Consider the following 18,422-nt stretch of genomic DNA (forward strand, 5'->3'; position numbering starts at 1 on the left):
GTTTTATCATAGAATCCTCATAACAATCCTAAGAGGTAGGTGTTTCTTTTATCCTCGTTTTACAAATGAGGAACTGGAGGCACAGAGAGATCTCACAACTAATAAGCCACAGAGGCAGGATTTGAACTCAGGCAGCTGCCTCCACAGCCTGTGCTCTTACCTGTTGGGTATCATATCCTGCTATTTCTGCTCTTGAGTGGTGTAAACATAGAAATGTATTTAACTGTTTTTCACGTGTAATTTACCCTGACAAAATTTAATCTTAGACTTCTGCCACAAAGTTTGTGTCTGGCTGTTTTCTCTTGAAATCAGTTGTAGGTATCCAAATGGACTGATATTCTAAGCATAGCATGATTAGCGATATCTTCAGTTAAAAAAAAAAAGTGAATCTATTCTACATTAACTCCTGTTAATGCAAGTTAAATTTGGTTTATACTTAGAACCATTTCTTCTATCTGTAGTGTGAACATATAAAAATAATTATATTAAAAATGCTTTCTCCCTGATTGTAAGCATAATTAATACAGGCATACCTCAGAGTATTGCAGGTTTGCTTCCAGACCACTACAATAAAATGAGTATCACAGTAAAGTATTGCAATAAAGCAAGTCTTTTTTTTGCTGGTGGAGGGTCTGCCTTCAATTTGTAAAAAATGCAACATCTGTGAAGCACAGTAAAGTGAGATGCAATAAAACAAGGTATGTCTGTACTCATTGCAGAAAGTTTGGAAAGTATATAGGAAAATAATGAGAAGAAAATAAAATCACCTGTGAGCACAATTCAGCTATAACTATAATTAGTATTGGGATATATTTCCTTTCAGAGTATTTTCTATGCATAAATATAAAGAAGTAGCTTTACACATTTGGGATCATGTTATGTCTCAGAGTTCTTTGTTTTTCATGTAATACTGTATTTTCCCTTGTCAGTTGTATTTTAGATTCAATGTATTTGCTTAATATTTGTATATAACTTTGTAGGACTATGTATGCATTTTGTATTTTTGGTTCATGCTAAAATTATGAACCGAAAGCCTTGTTATATGTAGCACTTAGAACAGCAGGTCCTTAATAAATGCTTTGTCATGGTGAGAAAGATCAAAAAGTGTAATGAGAATACTTCACACAGCTGTGGCCTACAGCCTAGATCCCAACCTAACCTAGCATTAGACTCGAAAGTGAAGTTTAGGGTTGGGGGTAGCTGGTAGCATGAGAGTGGATTATAGGGAAAAACTCAATGGTGGAGGTAGTTTTTGAGAGTGGTCTTGAGGGAAACATGTTTGGGGTCAAATTGTAAGACAGGGGGAAAGAGTTAATGAATCAAATACCTGGTTAGCTAGACTGGCTCTGAGGGAGATCCTGTTGGCCTGCAGGTGGGTAATAACTGTGGGAAAGCAGGGTTTTGTGTGTATGTGTGTTTCCCTCCTGAGCAGTTTGTCCCGGGATTAGTGTCTTGTACTTAGTTCTTTGATAAGTCTGTGCTGATTGGCATCGATAGATTTTTTCCTTCTGTATTTGTCCTGGCATCCACTTTTCTGCACCTAGCAGTTGTTAATGCAAGTATAATGAGTTCATACTTATGTAGATATTTACTTAGAGTGGTAAGTTCACTGCCTTTAAAGCCTGTAGCAGATGTTTCGATTAGGTGCCATTAATCTGGGCTTTCCTATGCAAAATGTGAAAAGCTGAGCTATAATCAGGAAAGGGGCTTAAAAGAGCCAAATTTTTAACATTTCATGTGGATGGGTGGGTATCCCCAGATGAACCCAATTTTAATCTATAACTGAGTATTTTGGCCCTCTCTCCTCCCAGGGGAGGAAAGTATCACTAGATTTCTAGGGCCCAGATCTGTTAATCTTTCAGTTTTTCTGAAAATCAGGTCATTGTGTTTTTTTGTTTTTAAATTAAAATTTATTGGGGTGACAGTGGTTATGTCATTGTGTTTTTTAGGAATGGAAATTTCTGTAATGTAATTTTTATTAGTGATACTGGAACATGAGTAGTATTGATAAGTGCTATTTCTAAATTTGTTTTTCCTGTTTTAAACCAGATGAGCCGATGGATATGTCAGTGTTATCTGAAGAAGGAAGAGAGTCTTTTCAGAGGAAACTCAAAGATGATGAACCAGTGGAGATAGAAAACCTCCATGTCCCACCTGAGCCTGCTATAACACCGCAGGCCTCAACACCAGTGTCTCAGAGCACACCAGTCTTTACTCCTGGGTCACTGCCAATCCCATCCCAGCCTGAGTTTTCTCATGTGAGTATTGTAGAAAGAGTATTTTCCTCCTAACATTTTTTTTAAAAAAATAACTATCGATGTATAATTTGTAAACCGTAAAATTCACCCATTTTAAAGTGTATAGTTTAGTGATATTTTAGTAAATTTACAGAGTTGTGTAACTGTCATCGCAGTCTAGTTTTAGAACATTTCCAGAGTCACCTAACTTTTTGGTGTACTTTTTATGTTTAAATTTTGTAGCATTTCTTTAAACTTTTTGAAATGTTACTGCAAAATTGAAAGAGCATTAATCATACTACCTTCATTTACTAGTCACTTTTGTCTTCCCGTATACCTACTTTTTAAAAAAACGAAGTTGTTTATAGTGAACATACAACTTCAATCTTTTTCCAGAAGTTAATGCTGTGACATAATGATTTTTCAGTGTTAAACATCATTTTCATATTATCCTTTTAAAACTTGAATAATATTTTTCTGAGTGGATGTACCATAATTTAATTATTCTTGTTGGTAGGGCATCAAAATGCTTTTTAGTTTTCCAGTGAGAAATTAGTTTTGTTCTAAAAGCAAGAAAAAACATCTCATTAGTATAATTTTAAATTTAAGTATTAAAAAAATGAAAGTCAGGATTTATTCATAGTGAATTGAAGGTCCTTAACTAAATCTAAATGATTATATTCAGTCAATCTAAATGCCCGTTCTTCTAAAACCTTAAGTGGGGGAATTATTTTAGTGTTATTGGGAGAACTTCTTTCATGCCTTTCAGTTTCCAGGTGTTGTATTGAAAGTTTATATTTAGAAATGAGTAGTAATATACCATACATTTAGCAAGGAGGAGACAGTAGGAAGAAAGAAATTGAATTGCTTTCTGGAGTTTTAAAACTTGAGTGTTTTGTTGAAAATTCCATTTTCTACAAATCATTAGATTGGTGGAGTGGTTAAGAATAAGGATGCTAGAGTCAGAACTTGCTGGACTTACTCCTGGCTCTGCCATTACTATCTTCGTGACCAGTTTAAACTGAGCTTCATTTTCCTCTTCAGATCTAATGGGGATATTGACACTACCTACCTCATAGAGTATTTGTGAAAGTTGAATGAATTAATATATATAAAGTGCCTAAGATAATGCCTTGCATGTGGAAAATACTCTACAAAGTTTAGCTATTGCTGGCAGTGAACAAGCGAAGACAAGGTTACCTAGAGGTGAAGTGAGTGTCCAACCACCGTGTATCTGCTTTAGCTTTTATTTTTCTATCAAAGTTTATACCTGAACCTACGTCGTTTGAAAGTGATCAGAATTTAGGGGTGAGCTATAAGCATTGATGCAGAGCACTGGGAATTTTCCAGAAAAGGTAGCTGATATTAGAGATGGGTTACAGATTTTTATCAGTGACCAAACGGCATTTAAGGAAATGAATGTCTTTGCAAAAGTTATCTCTGCCTGGGGAAGTGATGCCTTGCCACAAAGGGAAAACTGACGTTTTGAAGACTAAGACACTATTGAAGAAATTGCCCCACCTTCATCATTTACCAAAGACTTTCAGTGGCAGGTACAAAACCAGCAATAAACATTTGAGACAAATGTGATGCTGAACATAATTCCAAGGTCCCTGGAACCTAAGACGTCACGAGTCAAATTTCTTGGGACTCATAGTTTAAGCTTAATCCCTCAGCCAGTACAGTCCATGCCTCCTAAAAAAAAAAACTCCCAAGAATACCTTCACAACACAGTTCTATGTTTAGGGTTTGATTTTACTTAATAAGCATTTGTAAAAGCCAAGAAAAGAGTCAGATAGTGAAAACAAGTTCTCTCCTCATCCCTACCCAGAGGCAACCACTTTCAGTTCTTTAAGCTTTTTCTTGTTACTTACCTCCATAACTCTATATATCATGATTATATTTCCATACATTCTTTAAATTTTTTTTTTTAGCTATTCTCCCACATTCCCAGTATAGTTACATCATAATTTTGTTTAAATCATTATTGAGTTTACATTATTGTGAACACTGTTGTTATAAACACTATTTACAACAGGGCCTATGGATTATTTTTCTAGTTTTCTCTGGAATTAATAATTGTTTATTTTATTTGTCTAGTCTTCTATGAACTTCTTACTAAAGCAACCCTTTCCACTAATTGTCAGAATCTCCTTTCAAGATGTTCAGGGGCCTCAAACTTTGTCTTTATAGAGAAACCTCTTTTGGAGCCTCCTGATTTCTGATCTGTACTGTTGCCTTCCATGACTGGTGCATAACTGTCCCTTTCACCGTTGTCCTTGGAGATTGTCCTTGTCTTTGTGTTGGATTCCTCTTGGGCTCCACGTCTTCTTGCATGGCTTACTCCCACATTTTGGTGGAGGACATTTCTTTAGCAGCTTGCTCTCTGCCCTCATACTTGATTTATAGTTTCTAGGAGTATAGAATTCTAGGTTGGAAATAATTTTCTTTTAAACTTTTTGAAGGCATTGCTCTACTGTCTTCAAATTTCCAGTGTTGCTATTGAGAAGTGAGCCACCAGTCTGATTCTGATCTTTCATGTGTGAGCCTCCTTTTGTCCTTGCTGGTATCTTGTAGAATTTTCCCTTTGTCCGTCCCCAGTGTTCTGAAATTTCCACACCCTTGGCATAGGTCTAATTTCATTCATTTTTTTGGGTAAATGATAAGCCCTCTCAATATAGAAACTCAGGTCCTTTAGTTCAGGGACATTTAATTATTTAATTTCTTTACCTTTGTTCTTTTTAAATTTTTTTTTTCTTTTAAAGATGTAGTACCTATTGTTTGGATGTTGAAACTCCTAGAATAGTCCTGTAATTTTCTTATTTTGTCTCCTACCTTCTATCGCTTTCTTTTTATTCAACTTTCTGGGTGATTTTCTCAACTATCCTTTTTTTTAAAAAAAACACCTTTATTGAGATAAAGTTCATGTACTGTATTGCTGATCCTTTTAAAGTGTACAATCCAATGGCTTTCAGTATATTCACAAAGTTATTCACCACAATCCAATTTTAGATAATTTTCATTCCTCCCTCTGCCTCCCAAAAGACCCCTTGCCCATGAGCAGTCATTCCCATTTCCCCCACCCCTAGCCCTAATCAACTACTAATCTACCTGTGTCTCTATAGATTTGCCTATTCTGGACATTTCATATAAGTGGGATTATACAATATATAGTATTTTGTGACTGGTGTGTTTCATTTAACGTAATGTTTTCATGGTTCATTCATGTTATGGCGTGTATCAGAACTTTATTCATTTTTATTCTGAATAATACTACATTGTATGTGAGTACCACATTTTATTCATCCATTCATCAGTTGTTGAACGTTTGGGTTGTTTCCCCTTTTTGGCTATAGTGAATCTTTTTGGACTATGGTCTTTCTGTGGTGTAATTAGGTTGCTCCTTGGCTTTCTTCACTCCTGGCTTAGGAATTCAGCTTTTGGTAGTCTGCTAAATAGATGACTACTCTTCCAAAATTTTGTTTCAGTTGTCTTTTCTTCTGTTCTCTTTTTCTTGAAAATTCATTCTTTAAAAAAAAACCATCCCTTTACAATTGCTTAGGGAGATTTGGAAAAGAATAAAAATAAACGTGTATATTAAATCCACCATTTAATTTCCATTCTTTTTTCATTATATATCAAACTCCTTACATGTTATTCTTAATGGATAACCTTTGCACATCTGTTGTCTGTACAGGTTGTACAACCTTTTGTCTGTACTTTGGTTACTGGAGTTCAAATTTACGTAATTTTGATGTGAGATTTGAATGCTTATAATAAAGTAATTAAGAGAAAATTGGGATATTGTTACTCTTTCCTAATATATTTGTTTATTTTTATTAAAATTTTGTAATGTTTAATTTTTTACAGTTAGAGTTGACATACAATATTAGTTTCAGGTGTGCAACATAGTAATTAGATATTTATATAAATTGCAAAGTGGTAACACCAATAAATCTAATACCTGTTTGACCATATGCGTACAGTTATTACAGTATTATCAACTATATTCCCAGTGCTGTACTTTACATTCCCATGACTTTTTTATCACTGCCCAATTTGTACTTCTTATTTCTATCACATTTTTTACCCATCCTCCCAGTCTCCAATTTGGCAACCATCAATTTGTTCCTTGTATCTATGGGTTTTCGGTCTTGTTTGTTTATTTCATTTTTTAGATTCCATGTATAAGTGAAATCAGATGATATTTATCTTTTTCTTCTGACATTTTTCACTTGGCATAATACCCTCTATGCCCATCCATACTGTCACAAATGGCAAGACTTTATTTTTTATGATAGAATAATATTCCTTTGCATCTTCTTTATCCATTCATTTATCAGTGAACACTCAAGTTGCTGCCATATCTTCGCTATTGTAAATAATGCTGCAATGAACATAGGGGTGCGTATATCTTTTCAAATTGGTGTTTTGGATTTCTATGGATAAATATCCAGAAATGGAATTGCTGGATCCTATAGTATTTCTATTTTTAATTTTTTGAGGAACATCAGTACTGTTTTCCATAGTAACTGAACCAATTTATAATTCCACTAACAATACACGAGGGTTCCCTTTTCTCCACCAGACTTGTTGTTTGTTGATTTCTTGATGATAGCCATTCTGACAGGTGTGAGGCGATATCTCATGGTTTGATTTGTATTTCCCTGATGATTAGTGATGTTGAGCATCTTTTCATGTCTGTTGGCCATCTGTATGTCCTCTTTGGAGCAATGTCTATTTAGGTCCTCTGCCCATTTTTTAATCAGATTGCTTTTTTTTTTTTGGTGTTAAGTTGTATGAGTTCCATATATATTTTTGATATTAACCCATTCTTGGATCTATCATTGGCAAATATCTTCTTTCATTCAGTAGGTTGTCTTTTTGTTTTGTTGATGGATTCTCTTACTGTGGGAAAACTTTTATTTATTTATTATTTTTATTTTATTATTTTTTTTAAAGATTTTATTGGGGAAGGGGAACAGGACTTTATTGGGGAAGAGTGTGTACTTCTGGGACTTTTCCAAGTCAAGTTGTCCTTTCAATCTTAGTTGTGGAGGGTGCAGCTTAGCTCCAGGTCCAGTTGCTGTTGTTAGTTGCAGGGGGTGCAGCCCACCATTCCCTGCGAGAGTCGAACTGGCAACCTTGTTGATGAGAGGACGTGCTCCAACCAACTGAGCATCCCTGGAGCTCAGCTGCAGCTCAGCTCAATGTGCTGTGTTCAATCTTAGTTGCAGGGGGCGGAGCCCACCTTGCGGGAGTCGAGGAGTCGAACCTGCAACCTTGTGGTTGAGAGCCTGCGCTCCAACCAACTGAGCCATCTGGCCACCCAGGAACTGAACAGCAGCTCATTGACTTCATTCTAGTTGCAGAGGGCGCAGCTCGCTGGCCCATGTGAGAATCGAACCCACAGCTCCGTTGCCCAGAGCTTGTGCTCTAACCAACTAAGCCACCTGTCCGCCCCAGTGCAAAAACTTTTTAGTTTGATGTAGTCCCATTTAAATTTTTCTTTAGTTTCCCTTGCCCAAGGACATACATTAAAAAAAAAATATTGCCAAGAATGATGTTGAAGAGTTTACTGCCTGTATTTTCTTCTAGGAATTTGATGGTTTTGGGTCTTGGATTTAAGTCTGTGATCTGTTTTGAGTTTATTCCCATATATGGTGTAAGAAAGTGGTCTAGTTTCATTTTTGTGTGTCTGTTTATCCATTTTTCACAACACCATTTCTTGAAGAGACTGTCTTTACCCCATTGTATATTCTTGCCTCCTTTGTCAAAGATTAATTGACAGGTGTTTATTTCTGTGCTCTCTTTTCTGTTCCATTGATTTATGCTACTCTTACTGTGCCTGTACCATGCTGTTATGATTACTATAGCTTTGTATTGTTAGATATCAGGTGCCGTGATACCTCCACTTTGTTCTTCTTTCTCCAGATTGCTTTGCCTATTCGGGGTCTTTTTAGGTTCCATATAAATTTTAGGATTGTTTGTTCTAGTTCTGTGAAAAATGCCATTGGTATTTTGATAGGGATTGCACTGAACCTATAGATTGATTTGGGTAGTGTGGACATTTTAACGGTGTTAATTATTCCTATCCATGAACATGGCATATCCTTCCATTTATTTGTATCTTCTTCATTTTCTTTCTTCAGTGTCTTATAATTTTCCATGTACAGGACTTCTACCTCTTGGTTAAATTTATTCCTAGGCATTTTATTCTTTTTGATGCTATTGTAAATGGGATTTTTTTTTTTCCCAAGAGGAGTGTAGATTTTTATTAAAGTGAAAGTACAGCTCTCTTATGAGGGGGTGTCTGAAACTGGTATGCCCCGGGATTGTTTTTTTTTCACTTTCTGATCGTTCGCTTTTATATATAAAAATGCAACTGATTTCTGAATATTAACTTTGTATTCTGTTACTTTAATGAATTCATTTATTAGTTGTAATAGTGTTTTTGTGGTATATTTAGGGTTCTCTCTATATAATATGTCATTTGCAAATAATGACAGCTTTACTTCTTTCTTTCCAATTTGGATACCTTTTATTTCTTTTTCTCATCTGATTGTGTGGCTAGGACTTCCAATACTATGTTGAGTAAAAGTGGTGACAGTGGACATCTCTGTCTTTTTTCTGATGTTAAAGAAAAAGCTTTCAGCTTTTCACTGTTGAGTGTAATGGCTATGGGTTTGTCATATATGGCCTTTATTATTTTGAGGAGTGGTTCCTCTATTGTCACTTTGCTGAGAATTTTTATCATAAATGGTTGTTGGATTTTGTCAGGTGTTTTTTTTTTGCATCTATTTATATGATCTTGATTTTTACCCTTCATTTTGTTTATGTGCTATATCACATTAATTTATTTGTGGATATTGAACCAATCTTGCATCCGGGGAATTAATCCCACTTGATCATGGTGTATGATCTTTTTAATATATTGCTGAATTTGATTTGCTAATACTTTGTTGAGGATTTTTACATTTATGTTCATCAGTGATATTGGTCTATAATTTTCTTTTTTTGTAGTGTTTTGTTTGGCTTTGGTGTCAGGGTAATGCTGACCTCATAAAATGAGTTTGGAAGCCTTCCCTCCTCTTCAAGTTTTTGTAATAGTTTGAGAAGGGTAGGTATTAATTCTTCTTTCAATATTTGATAAAATTTACCTGTAAAGCCATTTGGTCCAGAATTTTTGTTTGTTGGGAGTTAATTGATTACTGATTCGATTTCATTGGTAGATACCTGTCTGTCCAGATTTTCTGTTTTTTCCTCATTCAGTGTTGGAAGATTGTATCTTTCTAGGAATTTATCCATTTCTTCAGGTTATCCAATTTGTTGGCATATAATTGTTTGTAGTATTTTCTGATAATCCTTCGTATTTCTGTGGTGTTGGTTGTCATTTCTCTTTCATTTCTGGTTTTATTTATTTGGGCCCTCTCTTTATTTTCTTGATATGTCTGGCTAAACGTTGCCAATTTTATTTATCTTTTCAGAGAACCAGCTTTGGTTTCATTGATCTTTTCTGTTGTTTTTCTTAGACTCTTTTAATTTATTTCCACTCTGATCTTTATTATTTCCTTCCTTGTACTGACTTTGGGCTTTATTTGTTCTTCTTTTCCTTGTTCCTTTAGGTGTAAGGTTATATTGTTAGAGTTTTTCTTATTTCTTGAAGTAGGCCTGTGTTTTGAAGAGGGACTCTTAGAACTGCTTTGGCTGTCTCCCGTAGACTTTAGATCGTAGTGTTTTCATTTTCATTTGTCTCGAAGTATCTTTTGATTTCTTCCTTGATCTCATTGTTAACTCACTTGTTGTTTACTTAGCATGTTAATTTAGCTTCTACATGTTTGTGTGGTTTTCAGTTTTCTTCCTGTAATTGATTTTTCCTTTCATATCAATATGATCAGAGAAGATGCTTGATATGATTTCAGTCTTCTTAAATTTATTGAGACTTGTTTTGTGGCCTAACGTGGTCTATCCTGGAAAATGTTCCTTGTTCACTTGAAAAAATATATATTCTGTTGCTTTGGTTATGAAATGTCCTATAAATATCAATTAAGTCCATCTGGTGTAGTGTGTTATTTAAGACCACTGTTACCTTGTTGATTTTCTGTCTGGGTGATCTATCTATTGATGTCAGTGGGGTGTTAAAGTTCTCTACTATGACTGTTATGTCCTTTTTTGTCGGTCAATATTTGCTTTATATAATTGGGTGGTCCTGTGTTGCATACATAGATATTTACGAGAGTTATATCCTCTTGGTGGATTGATCCCTTTATCGTAATGAAATGCCCTTTCTCTCTGGTTACAGTCCTTGTTTTAAAGTCTATTTTGTCTGATATATGCATTGCTACTTCAGATTTCTGTTCATTTTCATTTGCATGAAGTTTCTTTTCCATCTCTTTACTTTCAGTCTGTGTGTGTCTTTCCATCTTAAGTGGATCTCTTATAGGCAGCATGTATGGGTCTTCTTTTTTTTCCATTCAGCCACACTGTATCTTTTGATTGGAGGATTTAGTCCATTTACATTTAGAGTAATTATTGATAGTATGTAGTTATTTTCATTTAATTGTTTTTTGTAGTTTGTTCCTTTCTTGTTTTCTTCTCTTGTATGTTGATGACTTGCTATGGTGTCATATTTGGATTCCTTTCTTGTTATTTTTTGTATATCTCTTGTAGAATTTTGGTTTGTGAATACCATGTTCATATATATATATATATATATATATATATATATATATATATATATGCCAAGCTATGTTTATAGCAATCTATTTTAAGTTGATGATTGCTTAAGTTCAAACACATTCTAAAATCACTACAATTTTTACTCAACCTCTCCACATTTATTTTTATCATTATTTTTTCCTTCCTTTGTGTTTGTGTGCATCCCTTAGTTTATTGTTGTAATTACACAGGATTTTCCTATTTTTGCCTCTTACCCTTTGTACTATCTTTATAGCTGGTCAATACACTACTTTTACTTAGTGTTTTCCTTTGTTAGTGAGAATTTTTTTCTTTTCCTATATTTTTTAAATTATGTTTTTTATCTTTTTCAAGAAGTCCTTTCTTGTAATACTGGTTTAGTGGTTGGGAACTCTTTTAGCTTTTGCTTGTTTGTGAAGTTCTGTATATCTCCTTCAGTTCTAAATGACAGCCTTGGTGGGTACTGTAATCTTGATTGTAGATCTTTGCTTTCCATCACTTTGAATATTTCATCCCAATCCCTTCTTACTTGCAGTTTCTTTTGAGAAATCAGTTTATAGTCTTATGGGAGCTCCCTTATACATAACTAACTGCTTTTCTCTTGCTGCTTTTAAGATTCTCTCTTTGTCTTTAACCTTTGACATTTTAATTATGATGTGTCTTGGTGGGGCCACTTTGGGTTCATCTTATTTGGGACTGTCTAGGCTTGCTGGACTTGTATGTCTATTTCCTTCACCAGGTTAGGAAAGTTTTTAGTCCTTATTTCTTCAAATAGGTTTTCAATCTCGTTTTCTCTCTTCTTCTGGTATCTCTATGATGTGAATGTTGGTATACTTGATGTTGTCTTAGCTATCTTCCTTTTTTAAAATCCTTTTTTGTTGCTGCTGCTCCGACTGGGTGTTTTCTGCCACCTTGTCTTCCAGATCACTCATTTGATTCTCTGCTTCATCTAATCTGCTGTTGTTTCCCTCTAATGTATTCTTCATTTTAGTTATTGTGTTCTTTATTTCTGACTGGTTCTTATTTATGTTTTCTATATCCTTTTCTATGTTTTCTATCTCTTTGTTGAAGTTTTCACTGAGTTCCTCTATTCTTCCTCTGTGTTCACTGAGCATTATTTTTTTAAATTGGGGAAGGGGAACAGGACTTCATTGGGGAACAGGTGCGTACTTCCAGCACTTTTTTCCCAGTCAGTTTGTTGTCCTTTCAATCTTAGTTGTGGAGGGTGCCATTCAGCTTCAAGTTGTTGTCCTTTCAGTCTTAGTTGCAGGGGGCGCAGCCCACCATCCCTTGCGGGAGTTGAACGGGCAACCTTGTGGTTGAGAGCCATCTGGGAGCTCAGCGGCAGCCAACTGAGCCATCCGGGAGCTCAGCGGCAGCTCAGCGGCAGCTCAGCTCAAGGTGCCGTGTTCAATTTTTAGTTGCAGGGGCACTGCCCACCATCCCTTGGGGGAGTCGAGGAATTGAACTGGCAACCTTGTGTTTGAGAGCCCACGCTCCAACCAACAACTGAGCCATCCGGGAGGCAGCTCAGCTCAAGGTGCCGTGTTCAATCTTAGTTGCAGGGGCAGAGCCCACCATCCCTTGTGGGACTCGAGGAATTGAACTGGCAACCTTGTGATTGAGAGCCTACTGGCCCATGTGGGAATCGAACCGGCAGCCTTCGGAGTTAGGAGCATGGAGCTCTAACTGCCTGAGCCACCGGGCCGGCCCCAGGATGTGGTCTTTTTAACTTTAGCCAGTTTTATTGGTATGTAGTAGTATGTGTTGACCAGTGATATTATATGTTTTGGATTTTAACATCTGCTTTATGAATGCTAGCATATTTTCAACAGTGGGAAGTAAAATAAGTATATATTCCCATTTTGTGAGAACGGAAGTGGGCTGTGTAGGCATACGTTCAAATGAGTCCTGTGTAATTGAGGGCCCATCATATATAACATGATTTTAGTACTTTGGTGACATACAATTAAATTTAAGTGTCTTCCTACCTTTAAAAGTATAAGTTAATATTTTTAAGTTTTTGTTTGGATTATGCTTCTTCTATATCAATGATTTATTTTTAAAAAGCATTAAACAGTGACTTGTGTTGATAAAAAGACTGGTGATTATGAGCTTTGTATTTCTGAGATTATGGTCCTAGAGTTCTTTAGTTCCTGAATAATTGATTTAAAAACTTGAGAATAATTCAAGGGTTAGATTGAAAAGAAACATGATTAAGAACAAATGATGATTTGTCTCTTTTTGTTCTTCCTTAGGACATTTTCATTCCATCTCCAAGTTTGGAAGAACGATCAAATGATGGGAAAAAAGGTGGAGATTTGCATAGTTCATCTTTGACTGTTGAGTGTTCTAAAACTTCAGAGATTGAACCCAAGAATTCCACTGAGGATCTTGGGCTGTCTTTGACAGGGGATTCTTGTAAATTGTTGCTTTCTGCAAGTGAGTGTAGTCAGTCACCAAAGACAGAGAGCTTGACTTCTCACAGGAATGAGGAAGATGGAGAAAACACACAAATTGTGGATACTGAACCTGTGTCTTCAGGTCTCAATTCTAAACTTGTTCCTGCTGCTGAAAATGACAGTATCTTGATTAATCCAGCACAAGATGGCCAAGTAGAACTGAATCAGAATGCTGATGAAATAAAGGGGGATGACACAGAAACCAGAGACGACTTTAGTATTTTAGCTGCTGGTTGCAAAGGCAGAGAAGAGACTATAGCAGAAGACGTTTGTATAGATCTGACTTGTGATTCAGGGAGTCAGGCAGTTCCTTCTCCAGCTACTCGATCTGAGGCCCTTTCTAGTGTGTTAGATCAAGAGGAAGCTATGGAAATTAAAGAACATCATCCAGAGGAGGGGTCTACGGGGTCTGAGGTAGAAGAAATCCCTGAGACTCCTTGTGAAAGTCAAGGAGAGGAGCTGAAAGAAGAAAATATGGAGAGTGTCCCATTACACCTTTCTCTGACTAAAACTCAGTCCCAAGCTCTCTCTCTTCCAAAGGAAAGCCCAAAACAAGAATGCCAGGAAGCTATGGAAGTTGAAACCAGTGTGATTAGTATTGATTCCCCCCAAAAGCTTCCAGTACTTGACCAAGAATTGGAACATAAGGATCAAGAAGCCTGGGAAGAAGCTACATCAGAGGACTCCAGTGTTGTCATTGTAGATGTGAAGGAACCATCTCCCAGAATTGATGTTTCTTCTGAACCTTTAGAGGGAGTGGAGAAATGCTCTGATTCTCAGTTGTGGGAGGATGATGCTCCAGAAATAGAACCATGTGCTGAGAATAGAGTTGATACCCAGGAAGAAAAGAGTGCCGAAGATGAAGGAGCTCTGAAATCAGTGACTGCAGGAAAGGAACCTGTGGAGGCTGACTCTCCAGAGCCTCCCTTGACTTTAGTGAGAGCAGACGATGCTCCAAAGCTTGACCAGCAGATGCAGCGGAGCCAACCTCAAGAGAAAACAGATAACTCATCAACAGAAGACTCAAAAATGGCTAATGCTAAGCAGCTTGGCTTAGGTGTGGAGGCTCAACAGCTGGAGAAGGCCTCTGTCCATACCTCACAAAGCTTCTGTGAAAGCTCTAGTGGTGAGTGTGCTTGTAAATTGTTCTGTGTCGCCAACCAAATTACAGTTTGGAATGGAAGGTAGGAGAGAACTGCATGCTTATATGTCAGGGCTGAAAATTAACTTGGATTTGTTTCTAAACATCCACTAATGGGAAATTTAAAACTTTGGGTTGTATTCTTTTATAGCTGTAATTACACTTGTTTATGGAAACAGATCATTTGAGTTTTGTCAGCTTTATATCTCAAGACTAATCAACATGAATTTTATAATTATGTAGAAATGGTACCAATTGTACCAATCTGGTATTTTCTACTAAGGTCCCAATCTTGCTCCAAATTTTTATATTTTGACAGTTGCCTTAAAGTTGCAAGGATCTATTTTGATTACACAGGAAAATGATATTTAGAACTCTGTTAATGAGTATGTTATTATTGGTTGTTTCCTCTTTATGGGCATTAAGTTTCTAAATTTGGTTCAACGTATGCTTATCTTAAACCTTAAACTGGAAAAGATACTAGTTTGTGCTCTTTATTATTTTATGAAGTCCAGATGACAATATAGATTACTTGATTACTTTCTGAAATATTTGTAGAATGTTATGTATGATATTAGCTGAAAAGAATTCAAACTGTCTAAGTTACCAGAGTTAGTATAATTTAAAAACAAAACAACTCTAAAAAACAAAAAAATAAATACAAAACAAACTTAAGAAAACATGCTTCTAGGGATATGGAAATGAGAAACAGTATTTGGGCCACATCTTAGCTATTAGTATAGGTGATTACACTGTTTGGTGTTCTTGAATCAGTCCCAGTTTATACCCCTTGTCTAGTTGTGATTATTAGTAGTATGTTTTTTTTACTCTCAAAGTTACCCGTGTTCGTTAGGTTTTATATTCAGGAATCAGAAAGGTTTTTTTTCCTCTTCAGAACAAGAAATGTTAGGTGAAGAGGCTAGGGATTACTGGGTTCAGTCTCTTTCTAAAGTCCTGTGGCCAGTTAATGATAGAGGTAGGACAAGAACCTTGATTCCCAGTGCTGTGCTTTCTCCTACAAAACTGTATAATATAGTTTCTCTGATTCTGATGAGTTATGGTAAAGAACTATCAGAATGACCCAATAATTCTATATTATTGAATGTTCTTGTAATTTCATTACATACAAATACTGTTTAGGCTAAGAAAGTATCAGGGACTGTAGATTGTTTTCGTTTGGTTACTTAGGACTACTTTTTAATTACGTTAACAATTGTATGAGGTCTGACAATTAAGTTCGAGAACTTGTTGCAATGATGTTGCTAACCTTTTTTGATATCAGAGGGATTGTTCATTATGAATTTGTACCAACTGGACAAACAGTTAACCAACTTTACTATTTGGAAGTGCTGAAAAGATTGTGTGGAAAAGTTAGACAACCTGAACTTTTCGCCATCAATTTATGGCTCTTGCATCACGACAATGCACCAGTTCACACGGCACTGTCTGTAAGGGAGTTTTATAGCCAGTAAACAAGTAACTGTATTGGAACACCCTCCTTACTCACTTGATCTGTACCCCAATGACTCCTTTTTTTACTTGAAGATGAAGGAAATATTGAAAGGAGGACATTTTGATGATATTCAGGACATTAAGGGTAATACGATGACAACTCTGATGGCCATTCCAGGAAAAGAGTTCCAAAATCACTTTCAAGGGTGGCCTAGGTGCTGGTGTCGGTGCATAGCTTCCCAGGGGGAGCACTTTGAAGGTGACTGTGGTGATATTCAGCAGTGAGGTATGTAGCGCTTTTGCTAGGATGAGTTCGCGAACTTAATTGTCAGACGTCATATACAAAAGTTTCTAAAACATTGGTTTATTGTCTATTATGTTAATAGTATTCTCCATGAGTTCTTGTTTGCACTGTTAATGGGCAGAGCCAGATCTTTTTTATAATAGACATTGTCATAGTAAAATTTATTTTACTAATGTTTATCTAGATTATTGAAAATACTAGTAAATTATATGCTGCTTATTTCAAGAGTTTAGTTCTTGAGCATACAACTAAAAGCGGTAAAGACAGTGGTTGGAATGTTAAGAGGACTAGTCTAAAGTAAATCATTCAGAAGAGCATTGGTAGAACAAAAAATATATATTCTGTACTTAAAGTATAATTGTGTAGTTGCTAAACCCCAAGAGAGACTAATTTAAATGAGAGTAACCTAAAAAGTGAATGGTTCTACAGTCTGGAAAGACAGAATGAAAGGAACGAATTGGTTGAGTCCCAGGTTTATTTGTTCATTAGATTTCTGTATGTTAAAGTTAGAAGGGTACTTCTATTTGTGTTTTTGTTGTTGCTGTTAAAAACGTTATTGATTAAAAAAGATACATGTTTAATTGTGAAAAATGTTCAAATAATACAGGAAAGAGGAGAGAAGGAGTGGGGGGAGAGGAAGTGTGAGGGAGAGGGAATGGGGGGAGAAAACAAAAGACTCACTCTAAATGCCTCCATTTATAGATAACTTGTCACTAATGTTAATAGTTTGGAGACCTCTTCAGACATGTCTATGAAGACCTCCTCCTGAAATTTGAAGAAAGCAAATTTAGAAAGGTGGTGCTTTGAAACCCAACCTTATTCAATATAGAATAAATTTATGATGGGTTGATGTGAAAAATCGTAACAAATTTAATGTCTTTAAATCCACAAATGGTGGTCTGTAATAGGTTAATAATAATGATCAGTGCAGCTGGATGTATCTTGTGCGCTAGCTCTAACCGTTTGAGGCTAACCTTTTAATGTCAGGGCAGACTCTTAGGGTAGACTGTTTATGCATGGTGCCACCCAACATAGAAATTCTTCTATGTTTAATTAGATGGCTTTTAACCAGCTGGAAGAAGTGACCAGGTCTTCTCTTGAGAATAAAAGAAGTAAAAGGTTTCAGATTCTGACAGAAAGTTAGCTGTAAGACTGACATTAGGGTTTTAAATTTTGTTTTGGACTAATGAATCTTTTTTTTTTTTTTTTTTAAAGATTTTATTGGGGAAGGGGAACAGGACTTTATTGGGGAACAGTGTGTACTTCCAGGACTTTTCCAAGTCAAGTTGTTGTCCTTTCAATCTTCAAGTTCAGCTACAAGTTGTTGTCCTTTCAGTCTTAGTTGTGGAGGGCGCAGCTCAGCTCCAGGTCCAGCAGCTCCAGGTCCAGTTGCTGTTACTAGTTGCAGGGGGCAAAGCCCACCATCCCTTGCGGAAGTTGAACCAGCAACCTTGTGGTTGAGAGGACACGCTCCAACCATCTGAGCCATCCAGGAGCTCAGTGGCAGCTCAGTTCAAGGTGCCGTGTTCAATGTTAGTTACAGGGGGCGCTGCCCACCATCCCTTGCGGGAGTTGAGGAGTTGAACTGGCAACCTTGTGGTTGAGAGCCCACTGGCCCATGTGGGAATCGAACCGGCAGCCTTCAGAGTTAGGAGCATGGAGCTCTAACCGCCTGAGCCACCGGGCCGGCCCTAGACTGATGAATCTTTAAAGTCTTTACTAATAAGAACAGACTCCACTCAGATGGTTTGACAATTGATATTAAGTTTTCTTTTGTTCATTCATATCTTAACGGGTTGGTAACTGGCATACATTAGGATGGACCACGATAATTGGGGAAAGCAAGAAGGGGCTTGGTAATTCAAATAATGTAGCTGTGCTAATTCTTAGAGAAAAAATGGAATATGTGGAAAATTCCAGTAAATTTAAGAGGATAAAATATTATTTTGCAGGATTTGTTGATAATTTGATTAGATTTTAGTGGTGTCTTTCAGATGAGGGCACAAAAGCAGAGAAATGGGAAAGCATTTGGAAGATACTGAATAGAGGCTTTATGAACACGAATAATTAAAGAAAGGCTAGAAATATAGGCTGCTACTAGTTAATTGAATGCTGACTAAAGAGTGAGG

The 18,422-nt window shown here is 36.3% G+C and overlaps 1 protein-coding gene across 4 annotated transcripts in view; it reads left to right on the top strand.

The window, feature by feature from the left end:
• TP53BP1 (tumor protein p53 binding protein 1) overlaps window positions 1-18,422 on the top strand; it is an 85,188-nt gene that overhangs the window by 29,477 nt on the left and 37,289 nt on the right. For all 4 annotated transcript variants that reach the window (XM_019725347.2, XM_019725346.2, XM_019725345.2 and 1 more), the window contains 2 exons: window positions 2,050-2,258; window positions 13,193-14,522. In XM_019725347.2, coding sequence (XP_019580906.2) covers window positions 2,050-2,258; window positions 13,193-14,522 — 1,539 coding nt within the window. The remainder of the gene's footprint in view (window positions 1-2,049; window positions 2,259-13,192; window positions 14,523-18,422) is intronic.

This window comes from Rhinolophus sinicus, linkage group LG03 (genome assembly GCF_036562045.2).
Source record: "Rhinolophus sinicus isolate RSC01 linkage group LG03, ASM3656204v1, whole genome shotgun sequence".
Lineage (NCBI taxonomy): Eukaryota > Metazoa > Chordata > Mammalia > Chiroptera > Rhinolophidae > Rhinolophus > Rhinolophus sinicus.